Genomic DNA, 16,553 nt, shown 5'->3' on the forward strand with positions numbered 1-16,553 from the left:
ACAGGTACGGACTATATGTGTTTCGAGGTGCGGAGGAGCGGTACCGGACTACCCGATATCCAGTAACGCGCCCAGCTCTGGTAATGAAAGTGTGTACGAGCGTTTTGGAATGTGTCACGGGGGTGAAGGGAAGAAGTGAAGCGACAGACTTTAAAGTGGTTTGGCCACATGGAGCGAATGGAGGAGAGTAAGATGACCTGAAGGGTGTATGTGAGTGAGATAGAGGGAGGGAATGCTAGAGGACGACCTCCAGTGAAATGGAGGGATAGGGTGCAAGATTACGTTGGGGAGAGGGGGGAAAGATCTTTGAGAAACTTTGAGCAGGCAAGGAGGGAGTGTCTGGATAGAGAAAGATGGAAGCTCTCCTGCTGTGGCCATCCCCTGGTGGGAGCTCCTAGGAGCAGGCGTCGATGAAATGAATGAATGATTTTATATATATATATATATATATATATATATATATATATATATATATATATATATATAGAGAGATAGAGATATAGATATAGATATAGATATATATATATATATATATATATATATATATATATATATATATATATATATATATATATATATATATACAGTCATCCCTCAAATAGTACAGTTTCCAATAGTATGGTTTCAGTTTTATACGGATTGTAATAGATTTTTTTAGGATTTTTAAATTTCCCGCTCGTCGCACCAAGTAGCCATGGCGTGAGTGGCAACACTGTTCTACCAGACTGCCTCCCATGCATGTCCCCTCAGTCTGTGTGTGTGCACAAAATCAGGAACACTGATTTGCCAAATTGAAACCTATGCGCTTTCTCTAAGTCCGTGTGTGTGCACAACCTCAGCTACGCTTCTCCATTACCACATAACATGAACATGGGACCCAAGAGACAAGCCAAAACACCTGCTGAATGCACCCCAAAGCATTCAAGAAAGGTATTCACCTTGCAGAAAAATTCAGATTTAGAAGAAGTTACATTTTGGTATGAGTTAAGTTGCGGTAGGGAAAGCTTATTACGTGAATCCGGGTCCCGCCTGGCTGAGCTTCTACTCACCGGCCAAAGTCGCCAATTATGCATTTTCTGCTGTAGTGTTTCCACGCTGGGCAACGGAGCCATCCTGGCAACGTTGCCTTCCACACTGTCAGCGAGCAAGCCGTGTCATACACTCACACTCTCTCCTACTCTCTACCACAGTTTCTATTGCTCTCTAATTCATACTTGAAATAAGATACGAAACGGTAATTGTGGAGACTGACTCTGCGCCTTCAAAATACGACATTACACCGCCATATTATATAGTTAAGGGACGCATATTTAAACTACTACAACCGAATTTTAAATATCCTGACCTCTAACGGGAGGGCTTCACCCCCTTCGACACCCCCAGCGTGGTAACACTATACTGCAGCAGAAAATGCATAACTGGCAACTTGGGCCCGTGGATAACAGCTGAGCCAGGCGGGACTCGGATTCCGTAGGAGTCCCAAGGGGGTGTTTCTAGGGGGGGCACTAATTTTATACGGATTTTTGAATAGTACGGGGGTCCTGGGTCCCTAACCCCTGTACTATTTGAGGGACGACTGTATATACAGTCGAGGCGCGTATGGCATGGTTAATTGGTTCTGAGCAACGGCCGCGCCATAGGACACCGCGTCATAGGAATAACTAAACCTATGGAGAAAATACAATTTGTTCTGGCCCAAGCCATTTTGCCCCACCCACACACACCCTTTTTTTTCGTTCGTTCTAGCCCGAGTGCACTGGTAGGCATTATCTGCATTCATTGCAATGGTAATGGTGTCTTACTGGCAGGAAAATGGCATCCGCTGCTCTCTCTCTTGCTGTTCTGGCAGCAAAATGGCGTCCGCTGATCTTCCTAACGACATTTAAACATTCATAACTAGCTGTTCTGGCCGACGAGCTCCTTGCAATAGAGGATGAAAAGGAAGCTGCAGTGGTTATGGTGGCACAGAGAGGTGAAATTCAATGGAAGCACTTATAAGTGTTTGTTTGGGCCACCATATCTGCTGATGACATCATCACAGCACGGAGGCGCTCCTCCTCTCCAAACTGAGCTGTAGCGAGGGGTCCGAATTGGCAACTCGTGCTGCAGCGTCATGTGTTTGAGAGCACAAGGATCGGTCCATGTGGCCCGAGAGAGAGCGACTCAGGCTGGCCCGGGCGCCCAGACCACCCAGACCCCTCTATCAAACGCTTTTGTGCGCCTCTCAGTTAAGCCTCGTTCTTGCTATGGTAATGACGTCTCACTGGCAGCAAAATGGCATCCGCTGATGTTCCTGAGGACGTTTACTAGCTGTTCTGGCAGCAAAATGGCGTCCACTGATCTTCCTGGAGGACATTTACTATCTCTTCTGGCAACAAAATGGCATCCGCTGATCTTCACCACAGGGTAGACCATGAACCGCGTCATAGATGGTTTTACCCGCGTGATCTGAACATAGGGTAGGCGGTGGCCGAAGTGATAGCGTACTGGACCCACATTCGCCGCGTGATGGACGACGCGGGTTCGAATCCTCACGCTACCACTCGGATTTTTCGGTCACCGCCGAGTGGCTTAAAACTACCCACATGCTGTCCTGAAGACCACCCATCAACCCGGACTCTAGAGGAAGCCGTCCCAGCGAATCAAGTACGAGTTCCGGGGGGCAGCATGAGCCAACGCAAGATGGCGCCACTATAAACACTCGCCTGCGCCAGAACGGGCTGGGCCGACCATCAGGCCCCACCTGGAAGAAGCCTTGGGCCGACCATCAGGCCCCACCGAAGATGCCTACCGGCAATAGGCAACAACGTAAAAAAAAAAAAAAAAAAAATTACAGTTCTGAAACCATACCGTGTCATAGCCTTATGAATCCACATCATATGCAACTTGACTGTATATATATATATATATATATATATATATATATATATATATATATATATATATATATATATATATATATATATATATATATCATTACCACATCAGTGGAACAAAAAAGGCCAGCCAAGAACAAGACTAACCAAAACAGTAACAGTGGGAGACCCCTGGCAGCCAATGCCATGATGCCTCAAATTGTAATTGTTATTTATAATTTACACAAAAACAACACTTGCATGCACGCATACACAGACGGATTTAACTCTTGACTCCATTCAATAAAGCGCAAGGCACCAGGGTTGATGCATAACATGCTTAACACTACAGTGTGGGAAAAATGCTTACATTGCATGAAATTTACATTATGCAAACTCACCAAGAACACAATACTTGCGTTAATTGAGAGGTGCTTCTATCTGCGTGTGGTTTCAGGGCCCATGTTTTGGTGGCTATTAGGAATGTTTAATGGAGCGGGTAATCCGGTTCCACAACACTTGTCATTAGGTGGTTAGCGCTGCGAGGTGTTTGTGCCAACACCCTGCAAGCCTCCTTCTCAGGGGCAGCAATTCACAACACTGCCACCAAGTTGATGCTGCATTGGTTTTCAAATGTAATTGTGGATGTAGAAAACCTACCGATTGAAACTTTACTCTAAGGATTTTATATAAAAGATTTATTTATTTATGTTATATAGACACAGAGTGTTTAGAAGTAATAGTTACTCCTGCTGTTCCTTCAGCTGCAAGTACCCGTGTAGAGCCACCTGTCCACCGTGTCAGGAGAAGTGCCAGTGGAAGTGCAGCCACAGCCAGTGCCGCCAGCTGTGTGGGAGGCTCTGCCAGCCCTGCAAAGTGAGACCAAGGGCTTGCTGAGGCTAACCTGTATATTTTACTTCTGATACTCGCACAGCACATCATCAAAGACCCTTTGTTGAAAGGTGATCTTAATGACTCATTGTGTCTCTCCTCCCAGGAAATGTGTGAGGTGGGCTGCAAACACAAGAAATGCACAAAGAGGTGCGGGGATTCATGCGAGTGGCGCTGCAAACAACACAAGGAAGGCAACGGGGAGTGTGGAGAGGACTGTTCCCGGAAGCCCTGCCAGGAGCCGTGCAAGGAGAAGCTCAAGTGCGGCCATGAGTGTGTGGGCTTTTGTGGGGACCCCTGCCCCCCCCTGTGCCGAGAGTGTGACCACGACGAGCTGACAGAGTTTGTGCTGCTGGGGAATGAGGATGAGCCAGATGCCAGGTGCCTATGAAAGGAACTTTGTTAACCCCTAAAAGGCGGGCGACTGTAATTACATATGAACATGTTTGATTCTGCTCATGAAAATCATGCTACAAGGAAACACTTGTGCTTGGGGCCCAAGGCAGCAGCTGAGGCTCGGCCAGCTCTGTGTCGTGTCAACAGGCTGCCAGCCTTCACTGTGTTGATGGCTGTTCATGTGTCTGCTGTTCCCTTCCAGGTTCGTGTGGCTGGAGGACTGCGGCCACTGCATCGAGGTGGAAGGCCTGGAGGGGTGGCTGCAGCAGGAGGACACTGCTGTGGGGATGAAGACTTGTCCCAAGTGCAGGACCACCATTTACAACAACCGGCGCTACCAGAACATTGTGTTGCAGACACACAAGGCAGTGCTGGCCATCAAGAAAAAGTATTACCAGGCCCAGAACAACATCAAGATGAGGGACATTGAGCTCATCTTGCAAGGTATGGAGCTGTGCTGCACCAGACACCATTCTTCTCTAGCCATCTATAAGCTTTCTATCTTATTAATGCTTATTAACCCCTGACCCAACTGTTATCACACTCATCCCAGAACAGCATCAGGATGAGGGACATTGAGCTCATCTTGCAAGGTATGGAGCTGTGCTGCACCAGACACCATTCTTCTCAAGCCATCTATAGGCTTTCTATCTTATTAATGCATGACTCATGACCCAACTGTTATCACACTCATCCCAGAGCAGCATCAGGATGAGGGACATGGAGCTGTGCTTCACCAGACACCATTCTTCTCAAGTCATCTATAGGCTTTCCATCTTATTAATGCATGACTCATGACCATAGCTGGGCGTTATCGCGATAAGTTATCGCGATACTTTATCGCTGATAACAAAATCGGGTTATCGGCCATCCGCTACTTATTTAAATATATATCGGTATCTTCGTTATTTTTGTAACCAAACTACCGATAATCACTACTTTTTTTCCGGCTCTAAGAAAAAAAAAACTTTGTCTCCTCCCTATCGCATGCATGGCCCGGGTGCCCGGTGTTGTATGAAAAAACTTCGGGGTATGAATTATCTTCAGCGAAGAGATTTCATACTTATATCATCAACATTAAAATACTAGGTTATTTTTTTTATGTTAGACTCAAAAATCAATATATCAAAGAGAAAAATCATTTAATTTTGCCCCAAAAATGATTATTCACTGCCTCAAATTTGATATTCCATATTCGTTTGTGAGCATGCCATGATATTGAAGGCACCCGGTGTTGTGTTATTTGGTGTCCCATCGTCAAAAGCTGGCGCTTGTGTAAACAAACACTGGTCTCTCGTGAACTGCGCATGTTCAGACCAGTAAACGTTGACCTGTACAGTATCACAAAGCTTTTTAACACATTAAGAGCAGTTGCTGGAAGGCTAAATCAGACATACAGTACCACCATCCTCGCTATTTCTAGAACGACACTCTGTACACATAAATACAACTCGTACAGAGTGTCGTTCTAGAAACATCGGGGATGGTGGTAGTGGTACTGTATGTCTGATTCAGCCTTCCAGCAACTCTAAATTATGGTTAAAAAGCTTTGTGAGACTGTACAGGTATACGCTTGCTGGTCTGAGCATGCGCAGTTCACAAGAGACCACTGTTTGTCGGTGGGGACGCCAAATAACACAACACCGGTTCAGGCGTTTCTAGTATTACCGTCCATAGGTACGTGTCAACGTGTGGTTTTCAGATTTTGTAAGTTTTTAAAAATACAGATAATGAAAATATGAATTCATCTATGTTTTTTATTTGAAATATCAATATAGTATCGTTTTCGCCTATCGGACTTATCGCTAGCTAGTATCGGAATTGTGGATTAATATCGGGTATCAGTTATCGCCTATATTTGTGTTTCCAGTTAACGAATATCGGTTATCACCGATAAGGTTTTCCATTATCAGTTATCGGTTATCGGGAATAAGGTTTTCTGTTATCGTGCCCAGCTATGCTCATGACCCAACTGTTATCACACTCATCCCAGAGCAGCATCAGGATGCATTGATGAAGAACACCTATTAAAGCAGATTTTATCAACGGGGCACATACTCTGCGAGCAGAAAATCACCCTCTAGCTAGTCCTTTAGGTGTTGATGCATGACCCAACTGAAGCGGACATGGAACAGTCACCCTTTTGGGCTGGTTTACACAGACACGCAGACATGCATGGACTGCCAGTAGGACATAGAAACATTGTTGTTATAGTTTTTTTTTATTCTTATGATGTGGCTTGGGACAAAGAATCCTCCATTTTGTATGCCGTACTGCGTCTCGGAGGGGTAGAAAATGATGACATGATCAAATCACTCATCCCAAACTTTCTGGCTCTTTCCACCAAGCCTAAGTCATATATTGTTGCATTCACAGCTTAAACTATTCTTAACACTCTTATACATAGTATGTGAACACTACATAGCTTAACTGTTCCCTCCTACTATCTCTATCCTAAATTTCAATCCAAAGCTGGATGTTGCGCCTACGTGCGCAACGACATCACTTGCTCTCGTACCCACGACCTTGACTCTTCTGAATTTTCCACCATCTGGCTAAGACTTCATTGTCATTCTATTACTAAATACATATGTGCTGTTTATCTCTCACCTAATTCTACTAACTATGTAAAATTCTTTGACTATTTGAACTCTAAAGTGGAGCACATCTTGACTCACTCTTCCTTTGCTGAAATCTCCATCTTGGGAGATTTCAATGTTCACCACCAGCTTTGGCTTTCATCCTCCTTCACTGATCAGCCTGGTGAACAAGCCTACAACTTTGCTCTCCTCAACAACCTAGAGCAGTTGGTTCAGCACCCTACATGTATTCCCGACCGTCTTGGAGACAGGCCCAACATTCTAGACCTCTTCTTTACCTCTAATCCTTCTGCTTACTCTGTCAAACTGTTCTCTCCGTTGGGCTCCTCCGATCATAACCTTATTTCTGTATCCTGTCCTACCGCTCCTGTACATCCTCTGGACCCACCGAAGAGGCGATGCTTCTGGCATTTTGCTTCAGCTCGGTGGGACGACCTGGGGATGTACTTTTCCGATTTCCCGTGGAATGATTACTGCTTCCAGGAGAGAAACCCTTCTGTGTGTGCTCAGCGCATCACAGAGGTGATTGTCTCTGGAATGGAGGTACACATTCCACGCACTTTCTCTACTCCTCATGCTAAAAAGCCTTGGTTTAATCACGCCTGTTTTCATGCTATTAAAGATAGAGAGGCAGCTCACAAAAGGTTCCAGAGCCTTCAAACTCCCACTAACTTTGACCTTTACATTTCAGCCCGGAATCGTGCCAAATCTATTCTCCGACTTACCAAAACTTCTTTTATTAATAGAAAATGCCAACACCTTGCTTCTTCTAATTCTTCCCGTGACTTCTGGCATCTAGCCAAAAATATCTCCTCCAATTTCACTTCTTCCTCTTTCCCTCCTCTCCTTAACCCTGACGGCAGCACTGCCGTCTCATCTGTCTCTAAGGCTGAACTCTTCGCTCAAACTTTCTGTAAGAATTCCACCCTGGACGATTCTGGGCATATTCATCCTACTCATCCCCCCTCTGACTCCTTTATGCCTGTTATTAAGATTCTTCCAAATGATGTTTTCTATGCCCTCTCTGGCCTCAACTCTCAGAAGGCTTATGGACCTGATGGAGTGCCTCCTATTGTCCTTAAAAACTGTGCTTTTGTGCTGACACCCTGCCTGGTCAAACTCTTTCGTCTCTGCCTGTCAACATCTACCTTTCCTTCCTGCTGGAAGTACGCCTTTGTACAGCCTGTGCCTAAGAAGGGTGACCGTTCCAATCCCTCAAACTACCGCCCTATAGCTTTACTTTCCTGTCTATCTAAAGCTTTTGAATCAATCCTTAACCGGAAGATTCAAAAGCACCTTTCCACTTCTAACCTTCTATCTGATCGCCAGTATGGGTTCCACAAGGGACGTTCTACTGGCGATCTTCTTGCTCTCTTAACTGATTCTTTGTCATCCTCTCTTAGCCGTTTCGGTGAAACTTTCTCTGTTACGCTAGACATATCAAAAGCCTTCGATAGAGTCTGGCACCAGTCTTTGCTTTCTAAACTGCCCTCTTTTGGATTCTATCCCTCTCTCTGTTCCTTTATCTCCAGTTTCCTTTCCGGCCGTTCTATCTCGGCGGTGGTAGACGGTCACTGTTCTTCCCCTAAACCTATCAACAGTGGTGTTCCACAGGGCTCTGTCCTATCACCCACTCTCTTCCTGTTATTCATCAATGATCTTCTTTCCATAACAAACTGTCCTGTCCACTCATATGCCGAAGACTCCACTCTGCATTATTCAACTTCTTTCAATAGAAGACCATCACGATAGGAAGTACACGACTCCAGACTGGAGGCTGCAGAACACTTAACCTCAGACCTTGCTATCATTTCCGATTGGGGCAGAAGGAACCTTGTGTCCTTCAATGCCTCAAAAACTCAATTTCTCCACCTATCAACTCGACACAATCTTCCAGACACCTATCCCCTATTCTTCGACAACATTCAGCTGCCACCTTCTTCAACATTAGACATCCTCGGTCTATCCTTAACTCAAAATCTCAACTGGAAACTTCATATCTCCTCCCTTGCTAAATCAGCTTCCTCGAGGTTGGGCGTTCTGTATCGTCTCCGCCAGTTCTTCTCCCCCGCGCAGTTGCTATCCATATACAGGGGCCTTGTCCACCCTCGTATGGAGCATGCATCTCACGTGTGTGGGGGCTCCACTCACACAGCTCTTCTGGACAGAGTGGAGTCTAACAGCCGTACCATAAGGCAGCCTCCTCGACTATAGAAGCTCTTCGGCCAATTTCTCATACCGTAATCTTCGAGGGGCCCTCTCCGTAAGCAAAGGAAAGCTGTTGAGGGGCGAGATTGTTGGAATCTGGCAAGGGGTCGAGATAGGCACATCTTCATGAGCCCCTTCGCATATTTTATGCGTCAATTCTGTATTTTTCTCATTAATATAGTAATAAATGATCCAGGAATTATAATAAAACGTATTTGATCTAATATGAATCTGCAAAAGTTTTTTAAATGATTTAAAATTTTGTTTAAGACTTTAGGGTTGTATCATGATTTTTAACCCTTGCCGAGTTGCCGTGTCAACACACCTCCTTGGTCAGCTCAAGGAGCTAGGTAGTCTTTTTCCTATAGCTCCGATGGGGCTCAAACACTTTTCTAACGGCTCCTTGCTTGACGGGATGGTAGCGAGGGGCAGAGAAGTGATGACGCCAGGCACATGTGGACTCCCTGGCTGTGTGCGTGGAGAGAGGTGGAAACCAAAGGGTGCTAACGTCACTCCCAATCCCCAAGGCCTCCCCTCTCGTAGGCCTAGTGGAAACACGGGCCGCGCAGGGATGCCAACCCTATTGCCCACGCTATGTTTCCAATTATACTTATATTTGCCTTTCAATCCACCATTTTCTTCGTGATTATACATTGAAAAGTATGTATGATTACACTAATATATGTAAAATGTTTCAATTATCAAGATTTCCGTGTAGAGATGATTACAGAGGCTACCAACCCAACTCAGAAGAAGCCCTAGCAGTGGAAGGGGAGATCACCTTATAGTATCCCGCAGAAAGGGGACACCGTATAAGAGAAGGGGAAGAGGAAGGTTTAGAGGCCGCCTAATGGTACAGCCGTAAGACTCTTCGTCTCATCAGCTCTCCTCCTCCTACTGATAGCCTTCTACCTCTTAAATTCTGCCGCGATGTTGCCTCTCTTTCTATCTTCTCTCGATATTTCCACGCTGACTGCTCTTCTGAACTTGCTAACTGCATGCCTCCCCCCCTCCCGCAGCCCCACTGCACACGACTTTCTACTCATGCTCATCCCTACACTGTCCAAACCCCTTATGCAAGAGTTAACCAGCATCTTCACTCTTTCATCCCTCACGCTGGTAAACTCTGGAACAATCTTCCTTCATCTGTATTTCCTCCTGCCTACGACTTGAACTCTTTCAAGAGGAGAGTATCAGGACATCTCTCCTCCCGAAATTGATCTTTCTTCCGGCCACCTCTTTTAATTCTTTTTTGGGAGCAGCGAGTAGCGGGCTTTTTTGTTATTATTGTTTTCTTTTTTTTTGTGTCACCACTCCATATCGTGCTGAATAAGCGTTCTATCTCCACTTATAAACGACAGACCCGCTGCCCGCATAACCCAAACAAACGAGCGTCTGCGGTTGTGCGTAAGTGTTTTTAACGTCACCTATGTTGTCTTCCAATAGCACCATACAAGTTTACCCTTACAGCACCATATAAATTCTATAGCACCATATAAATTCCTGACATATTAATATTTTACATAATAACAATGAGGTATATTGATATCAGTACCACAGCTACACCAACTGTTATCACACTCATCCCTTTCACTGGTGAACTTTAGAGCTACTTTCTGTCTGGTGTGTGGTCTCAGTCCTATCTATAACCTAAGCTCTTTCAAGAGAGGTCTATAAAGACAACTGATCCTTTTTTAGAAACAGGTACATAGAAACTTTGCAAAATTCAAATCAAAATCATTAGCATTATGACAGGCTCATTAATATCTTGACAACTGAAGTACTGTCAAGGGATAACTCTGCTACCATTCTGCTTTTTCTTTCCAGATGAAGAAATATATCACTGCTTCAAGTCTGAATGTATATTCCTTCTTAAGAAAATTGGAGCAGGACCAAGCAAGAAAGAAAGGCCATTTGTAAGTTTCAGTGTTAGGGAGAAGACTCTGTGTCACTTCCAAGCCCAGGTCTTGAAAAAAGCAACCTCCATCCTGAACCAGCAACAGACTGCAGGCTCCACACTTATGTCCCTCGAAGTGCCTAGTGGCCCTATCTCCTGGCACCTGTCAGTCTTTTGGCCCTTGGTTAAGGCGATGATGGCCCCGGTGTCCCTCAAAGCGACTAGGGGCCCTACCTCCAAGCACCTGGCAGTCCTCAGGCCCTTGGTCGAGGCGGTGGTGGCCGGCGTGATGGAAAAGACCACCACCATAACCCCCCAGATGGAGCGTGAGGTGTCGTGTGAGCTGCAGCGGCTGGCGGTGCTCCCGGTGTACTGGACCTTCCAGGAGAAGTCTGCTGTCTATCAAAACAGCAATGTGGCAGCAATCAAAGCCAAGCTGGAGGCTCTGCTGAACCCCACGGTGATCTTTGATGAGGAGCTCGACAAGAAGGTGCGAGCCCTCCTCAAGGAGAGCGAGAAGTACGTGGGAGGCCTTGGGATTAGTGATGAAGAGAAGATGCTTATTCTTAAGGCTATGGGTCTCCGCCAAGGACACTGGTACAAATGCCCCAATGGACACGTCTACTGCATCACTGAGTGTGGGGGGGCCGTGGTAAAGAGCAACTGCCCTGAGTGTGGTGGTTGTATTGGTGGCAGCAGTCACAGGCTGAGGGGGGACAATGCCGTGGCCACAGAGATGGATGGGGCAAGGCATGGCACGTGGTCAGAACACAACAACATGGGAAACTTCGACCTTAATATTGTTACACCTCCGGCCCGTGCACCACACTCCAAGCACGGGCAAGCGGCGTGCCGCAACCCAAACCACCACACTCAGGTCATGAACCCAGAACAGCCACAAGACAATGCCACGCCACACTCCCAAGGCCGCTACACCACCGCGGAGGCAAGGCACACTTAAACACAGGGCAGGTTTTTCACTTTAATCCACAGCTCCACCCACATCAGCAGTTTACAAGGCACAGTAACTCCAGGCATTCAGAGTGGCACGAGACATGGCACTAGGCTCACGGAGGCGAGCAGGGGTACAGAGACAGAGAGGCAGCTAGCGGCGCAAGACCACCTCAGGCAACGTCTGTCTCTACTCTCTCCCGCCACGCTGTGGTGCACCCTGCCCGCCAGCCACCTCACACCTCCGCGCCCCAAACTAGCACCCTTAAAATACAACAAATAATGCACAAAAATACCCCCCTGGCGTAACAATATTAAGGGTTCTCTCACCACCACCACCACCACTACAGCAGTAACAACACAACACAAGAACCTAGCAAGTTGGCCCAAACAATATACTGGATGCTATAACCCACCACCACCACCACAACAACAACAACAACAACAACAACAACAACAACAACAAAAATAAAAACAAAAACAACAGCAACTCCTACAGTGACAACACAACACAACGCAGCACAAGAACCTAGCAAGCTGGCCCAAACAATATACTGGATGCTGTAACCCACTGCCACCGCCTCAGAATTCAACTTTGCCACTGTAATATTTCTTTAGGTCAGCGCTGATCTGTCATAATTTGGAAAGCACAAGGGGAAGCCACAAACAATTATATGTATAAGTGATTGATGGGTTTTTTTCAAGTGATTTCTCTGCTGCTGATATTAAGGCAGAATTTTCTCTCCTTTGTGCTTATTCAGTGAAGGTAAAGTTAGGGGCACAAGGTGTAGCTGCGCTTGGCCTCAGTGCTCGCCTCCATTCCATTGGCCCTTGAGCCTGTGGTGGCCAGCAGCACCTTACCCCATATTAGCTTGAATATAGTGCCTCATTTGCTTGTGTTAAAGTCACTCATGTAAAACTTGGCCCCTCCCCTCACAGTACAGTTGATTGAGGAAGTCTCAAGAAAAGTAGTGTTCCTTTCGAAGTAAATACCTTAAGTTTTCCTTTAAGACATGGTTTGAAAGTCAGACAGAAAAGTATATAACTATACACTATACTTGGAAAGCCTCCCCACACACACACACACACACACACACACACACACACACACACACACACACACACACACACACACACCTTCTCTCTCGTCAGTTATTTTATGTGGCACCTTTGTATAAAACATTCAGATAACTATTTGGCTACACTACAAGGTATCAGTACACTAAAGAGTTGAGTCACTGCCTGCATAGAGTTAGATTGAGGTGAAGCATAAAGATGTGGATTAATGTTATTTGATTATTCATTTGGTCTTAATATTATCTGTATAAAGATGTAGAGGAATGTTAATTGATCATTTGTTTGGTCTTTATATCATCTGTTTACCTCAGACCAATGCGTTGGTTATCTTAAAAGTCGTAGGTTATTTCCAAGACCCTGTCAATAACATTAAGTGAGGACTTCCTGTAGCCTGCTGTAGGGACCCCTACCCACTCCTGCTCTGCCCTGCCCTAGCGTCTCTGCCAAAACTGTGCCCACAAATGACACAGCTGCATCACACGGTGACAATTATATCCTTGTGACATGTTCTCGACGTTTTCCATCAGAGGATGAATGAGGCAGTCATAACACTACCACCATTAATTATTGTGCATGCATATACTAATTGATTGATACTTACTTAAATATCAGTAAGTCAGCTGCCCTCCTTTCGATGTCATAATTAATGGGGTGTAAAAGGTACAGGGAGAAAATTGCTGCCACCGAGTGATCCTTGCTTAAGGGGCGCAGGGGCAGGGTGCACTGGGCATGTTTGGTGCACATAGGATGGCAAATTAAGGCCTCGGGCAGTTCAAGACCTTCCTTGTCGAGAGAATCCACGATCTTGAGTGTCGTGATTCATGATTTCAGAGCTAAGTTTTTTATTATTAATTAGTACAACAATCATTAAGTTCTGATGTATTTAGATTGCAGCACTTACACCTAGGTTTTATTTTACTTGTACCAAAAATAGTTACAAGCTAATTATACTTTTAAGTTCAGCTGATGGTAATGTATGGTTAATGTATGGTAAGTGTTGAGTCATCAGCACAGACCTATAGGCCATGTGGAGAGTGTCTGTGGCTCCGGCAGACCAAGGGGCATGGACCTTGCAGGGATCATTATGATGCTCACTTTGCAGCCAGAGTCATAGGTGGGGAGCCAGCAGGCCACTCGCTGTGTTGCCTCTGTCACACATGCTTCACTTATCTTGCCACTCATGCTTCACTATCTTGCCTCCTTGCCACTCATGCTTCACTATCTTGCTACTCATGCTTCACTATCTTGCCACTCATGCTTCTCTATCTTGCCAATCATGCATCACTATCTTGCCACTCATGCTTCACTATCTTGCCTCCTTGCCACTCATGCTTCACTATCTTGCCACTCATTCTTCACTATCTTGCCACTCATGCTTCACTATCTTGCCAATCATATTTCACTATCTTGCCAATCATGCTTCACTATCTTGCCACTCATGCTTCACCATCTTGTCAATCATGCTTCACTATCTTGCCACTCATGCTTCACCATCTTGCCAATCATGCTTCACCATCTTGCCACTCATGCTTCACTATCTTGCCAATCATGCTTCACTATCTTGCCAATCATGCTTCACTATCTTGCCAATCATGCTTCACTATCTTGCCACTCATTCTTCACTATCCTGCCTCCTTGCCACTCATGCTTCACTATCTTTCCTCCTTGCCTTTCATGACCAGTGCTTCTGCCAGACCACTATATGATGGTATTTCAAACTACTCTTTATCTCTTGGTGACTAGTGAGCCAGCAAGCACGAGCAGCAATGGTGGCGTGCAGGGAGCTATAGGCGAACTCTTCTTACCTGTGGTTGCTGCTGCCTATACGAGACTGTATCTGGGTAGGAGGCAGTGAGCATTAGCAAAAAAGAGCAAATTAAGGTGCCATTGCCAAGCTCTTCTTGCATCCAGTTGTCTGCAGCTTTACCCATTATTGTTCTTAGGTGATGCTAAAGTCTCAAGCATTAGTTTTTTTTAATTTTACTGGTGCCTTAATTGTAGGAACCGTCTTGTAGCGATGATATGGAATAAATACTTAATTCAGTCACCCATAGTTTCCTTGGGCAACTCGGGGTGGACTCCTTGGCTCCGCCCTGCTGGTGGATGAATAAATGGCTTCTTTACCACCTCGCTGATTGGGGCTCCATTCCCGGCCCAGCAAGGGTCGTCTCCATCAGGGGTTCGAACTGTTGCTGGACACTGAAGGGTAAGCAGCGGCCTGTTACTGGGGTCATGTTCCGTCTACCCCTCGAAACTCGTTGGACAATTAAGGGGCTCGCACACATTCCCAGTCATGGTCCCAATCCCTCCCAGTCAGCCAATCGGGGCCTGACCGCAGACAAGATAGGCAATATTCTCTGGATTGGCAGCGCACCTGCGGTTTACCGCCGATGTAGCCTACAGCAGGCAGATCGGCGGGCAACCGCCGGTAAACCGGCAACCATAAGCGATTTTCGATTTCTACCAGCAACAGCAGCAGGTCAGCCTGCGGTAGGCCGCCGGTTTACCGTGGGCAGACCTGCGGCACGTCAACGACCAAACACGTTCGTTGACACACCCAGTGGGAAGGGTGTGTATAATAAACGCCCCTCCAGGTGTTTTTGATCATTCATGTGTCTGACCTCGCCATGGCTTCCCTCAGCTCTCGTCAACGCGAGATTGAACTCGATCCTTACATTTGATGTGGATAGTGACCAAATTTTATTGATGCTCGTTTACCTGCTGGAAAATAGACGGGATAATATTCAGGAGGTATGGGCTCTCTCTACCGCCGTTAATACTCACGTTTTCTGCATTATTTCTGTATCAGTATATAGTGTAGACCCTGTTCACTTCCGGAAACCATAAAAAATAAAAAAAATAAATACATAAAAAAAAAATTATTCCTGGACCCCGAGAGACATACACCCTCCCTTTATCACATACCGCGGTTAGGTTAGGTTAGGATAGGTTAGGTTAGGTTAGGATAGGTTAGGATAGGTTAGGTTAGGTTAGGATAGGTTAGGTTAGGTTAGGCACAAACTATTTTTTTCTGGGTAATTTGTGGTGTTTTTTTCATGTGGAGATGGTTTTTTTCCGGAAATATTAGGATTGTGACTTGATCAAGAAAATTGAAATAGCCCCTTTCCTAATAGTTTCCGGAAAAAAAGACTATCTCCACTTGAAAAAGCACCACATTTTACCTAGAAAAAAATAGTTTGTGCCTGGAAATTCGAGAGCCCACATCTCCTGAATTATTACCAATAGACGATTGAAACGAATAAAGAAGAAACGTGGGTGAGAACATGGGTGCAGAGAAGAAAAACCTAATGTGAATGGACAGGGACATGTTTCAGGAGGTAATGAAATGAGTTGCACCAGGTGTTGTTTAATTAAATGGGGTCCGGCCGCCTAATCGCATGCCACTCCTCCCTAACCTCCAAGTCAAACACGTACAGGTGTTCACTCGCGGTCTGCCAGCTCCGGACGAGTCACTAGAGAAGGAGGAGGAGGAGGCAGGAACAGGCTTCGTCCTTTCTTCAGTTCATAAAGGCACTGGCAGCCGTGTGGGGAGGGCGATACAGGGTGACACGGCCTCTTACTCGGCTTTAATTCGGCTCTCCATACTCCTCCCTTCGTTCATTACTTTTACTTCCTTGGTTCTCGTCTTCCTCCTCGCCGTCCTCCTCCATTTCGAGC

At 45.8% G+C, this 16,553-nt stretch overlaps 1 protein-coding gene across 1 annotated transcript in view; it reads left to right on the forward strand.

Moving 5' to 3' along the window:
• Positions 1-14,922, forward strand: part of LOC126999269 (NFX1-type zinc finger-containing protein 1-like) — a 106,863-nt gene extending 91,941 nt beyond the window's left edge. Inside the window, 4 exon segments of the mRNA XM_050861666.1 lie at positions 3,620-3,731; positions 3,853-4,127; positions 4,345-4,586; positions 10,778-14,922. Coding sequence (XP_050717623.1) covers positions 3,620-3,731; positions 3,853-4,127; positions 4,345-4,586; positions 10,778-11,808 — 1,660 coding nt within the window. The 3' untranslated portion in view covers positions 11,809-14,922.
• Positions 14,923-16,553: the final 1,631 nt, after the last annotated feature.

This window comes from Eriocheir sinensis, chromosome 16 (genome assembly GCF_024679095.1).
Source record: "Eriocheir sinensis breed Jianghai 21 chromosome 16, ASM2467909v1, whole genome shotgun sequence".
Classification (NCBI taxonomy): domain Eukaryota; kingdom Metazoa; phylum Arthropoda; class Malacostraca; order Decapoda; family Varunidae; genus Eriocheir; species Eriocheir sinensis.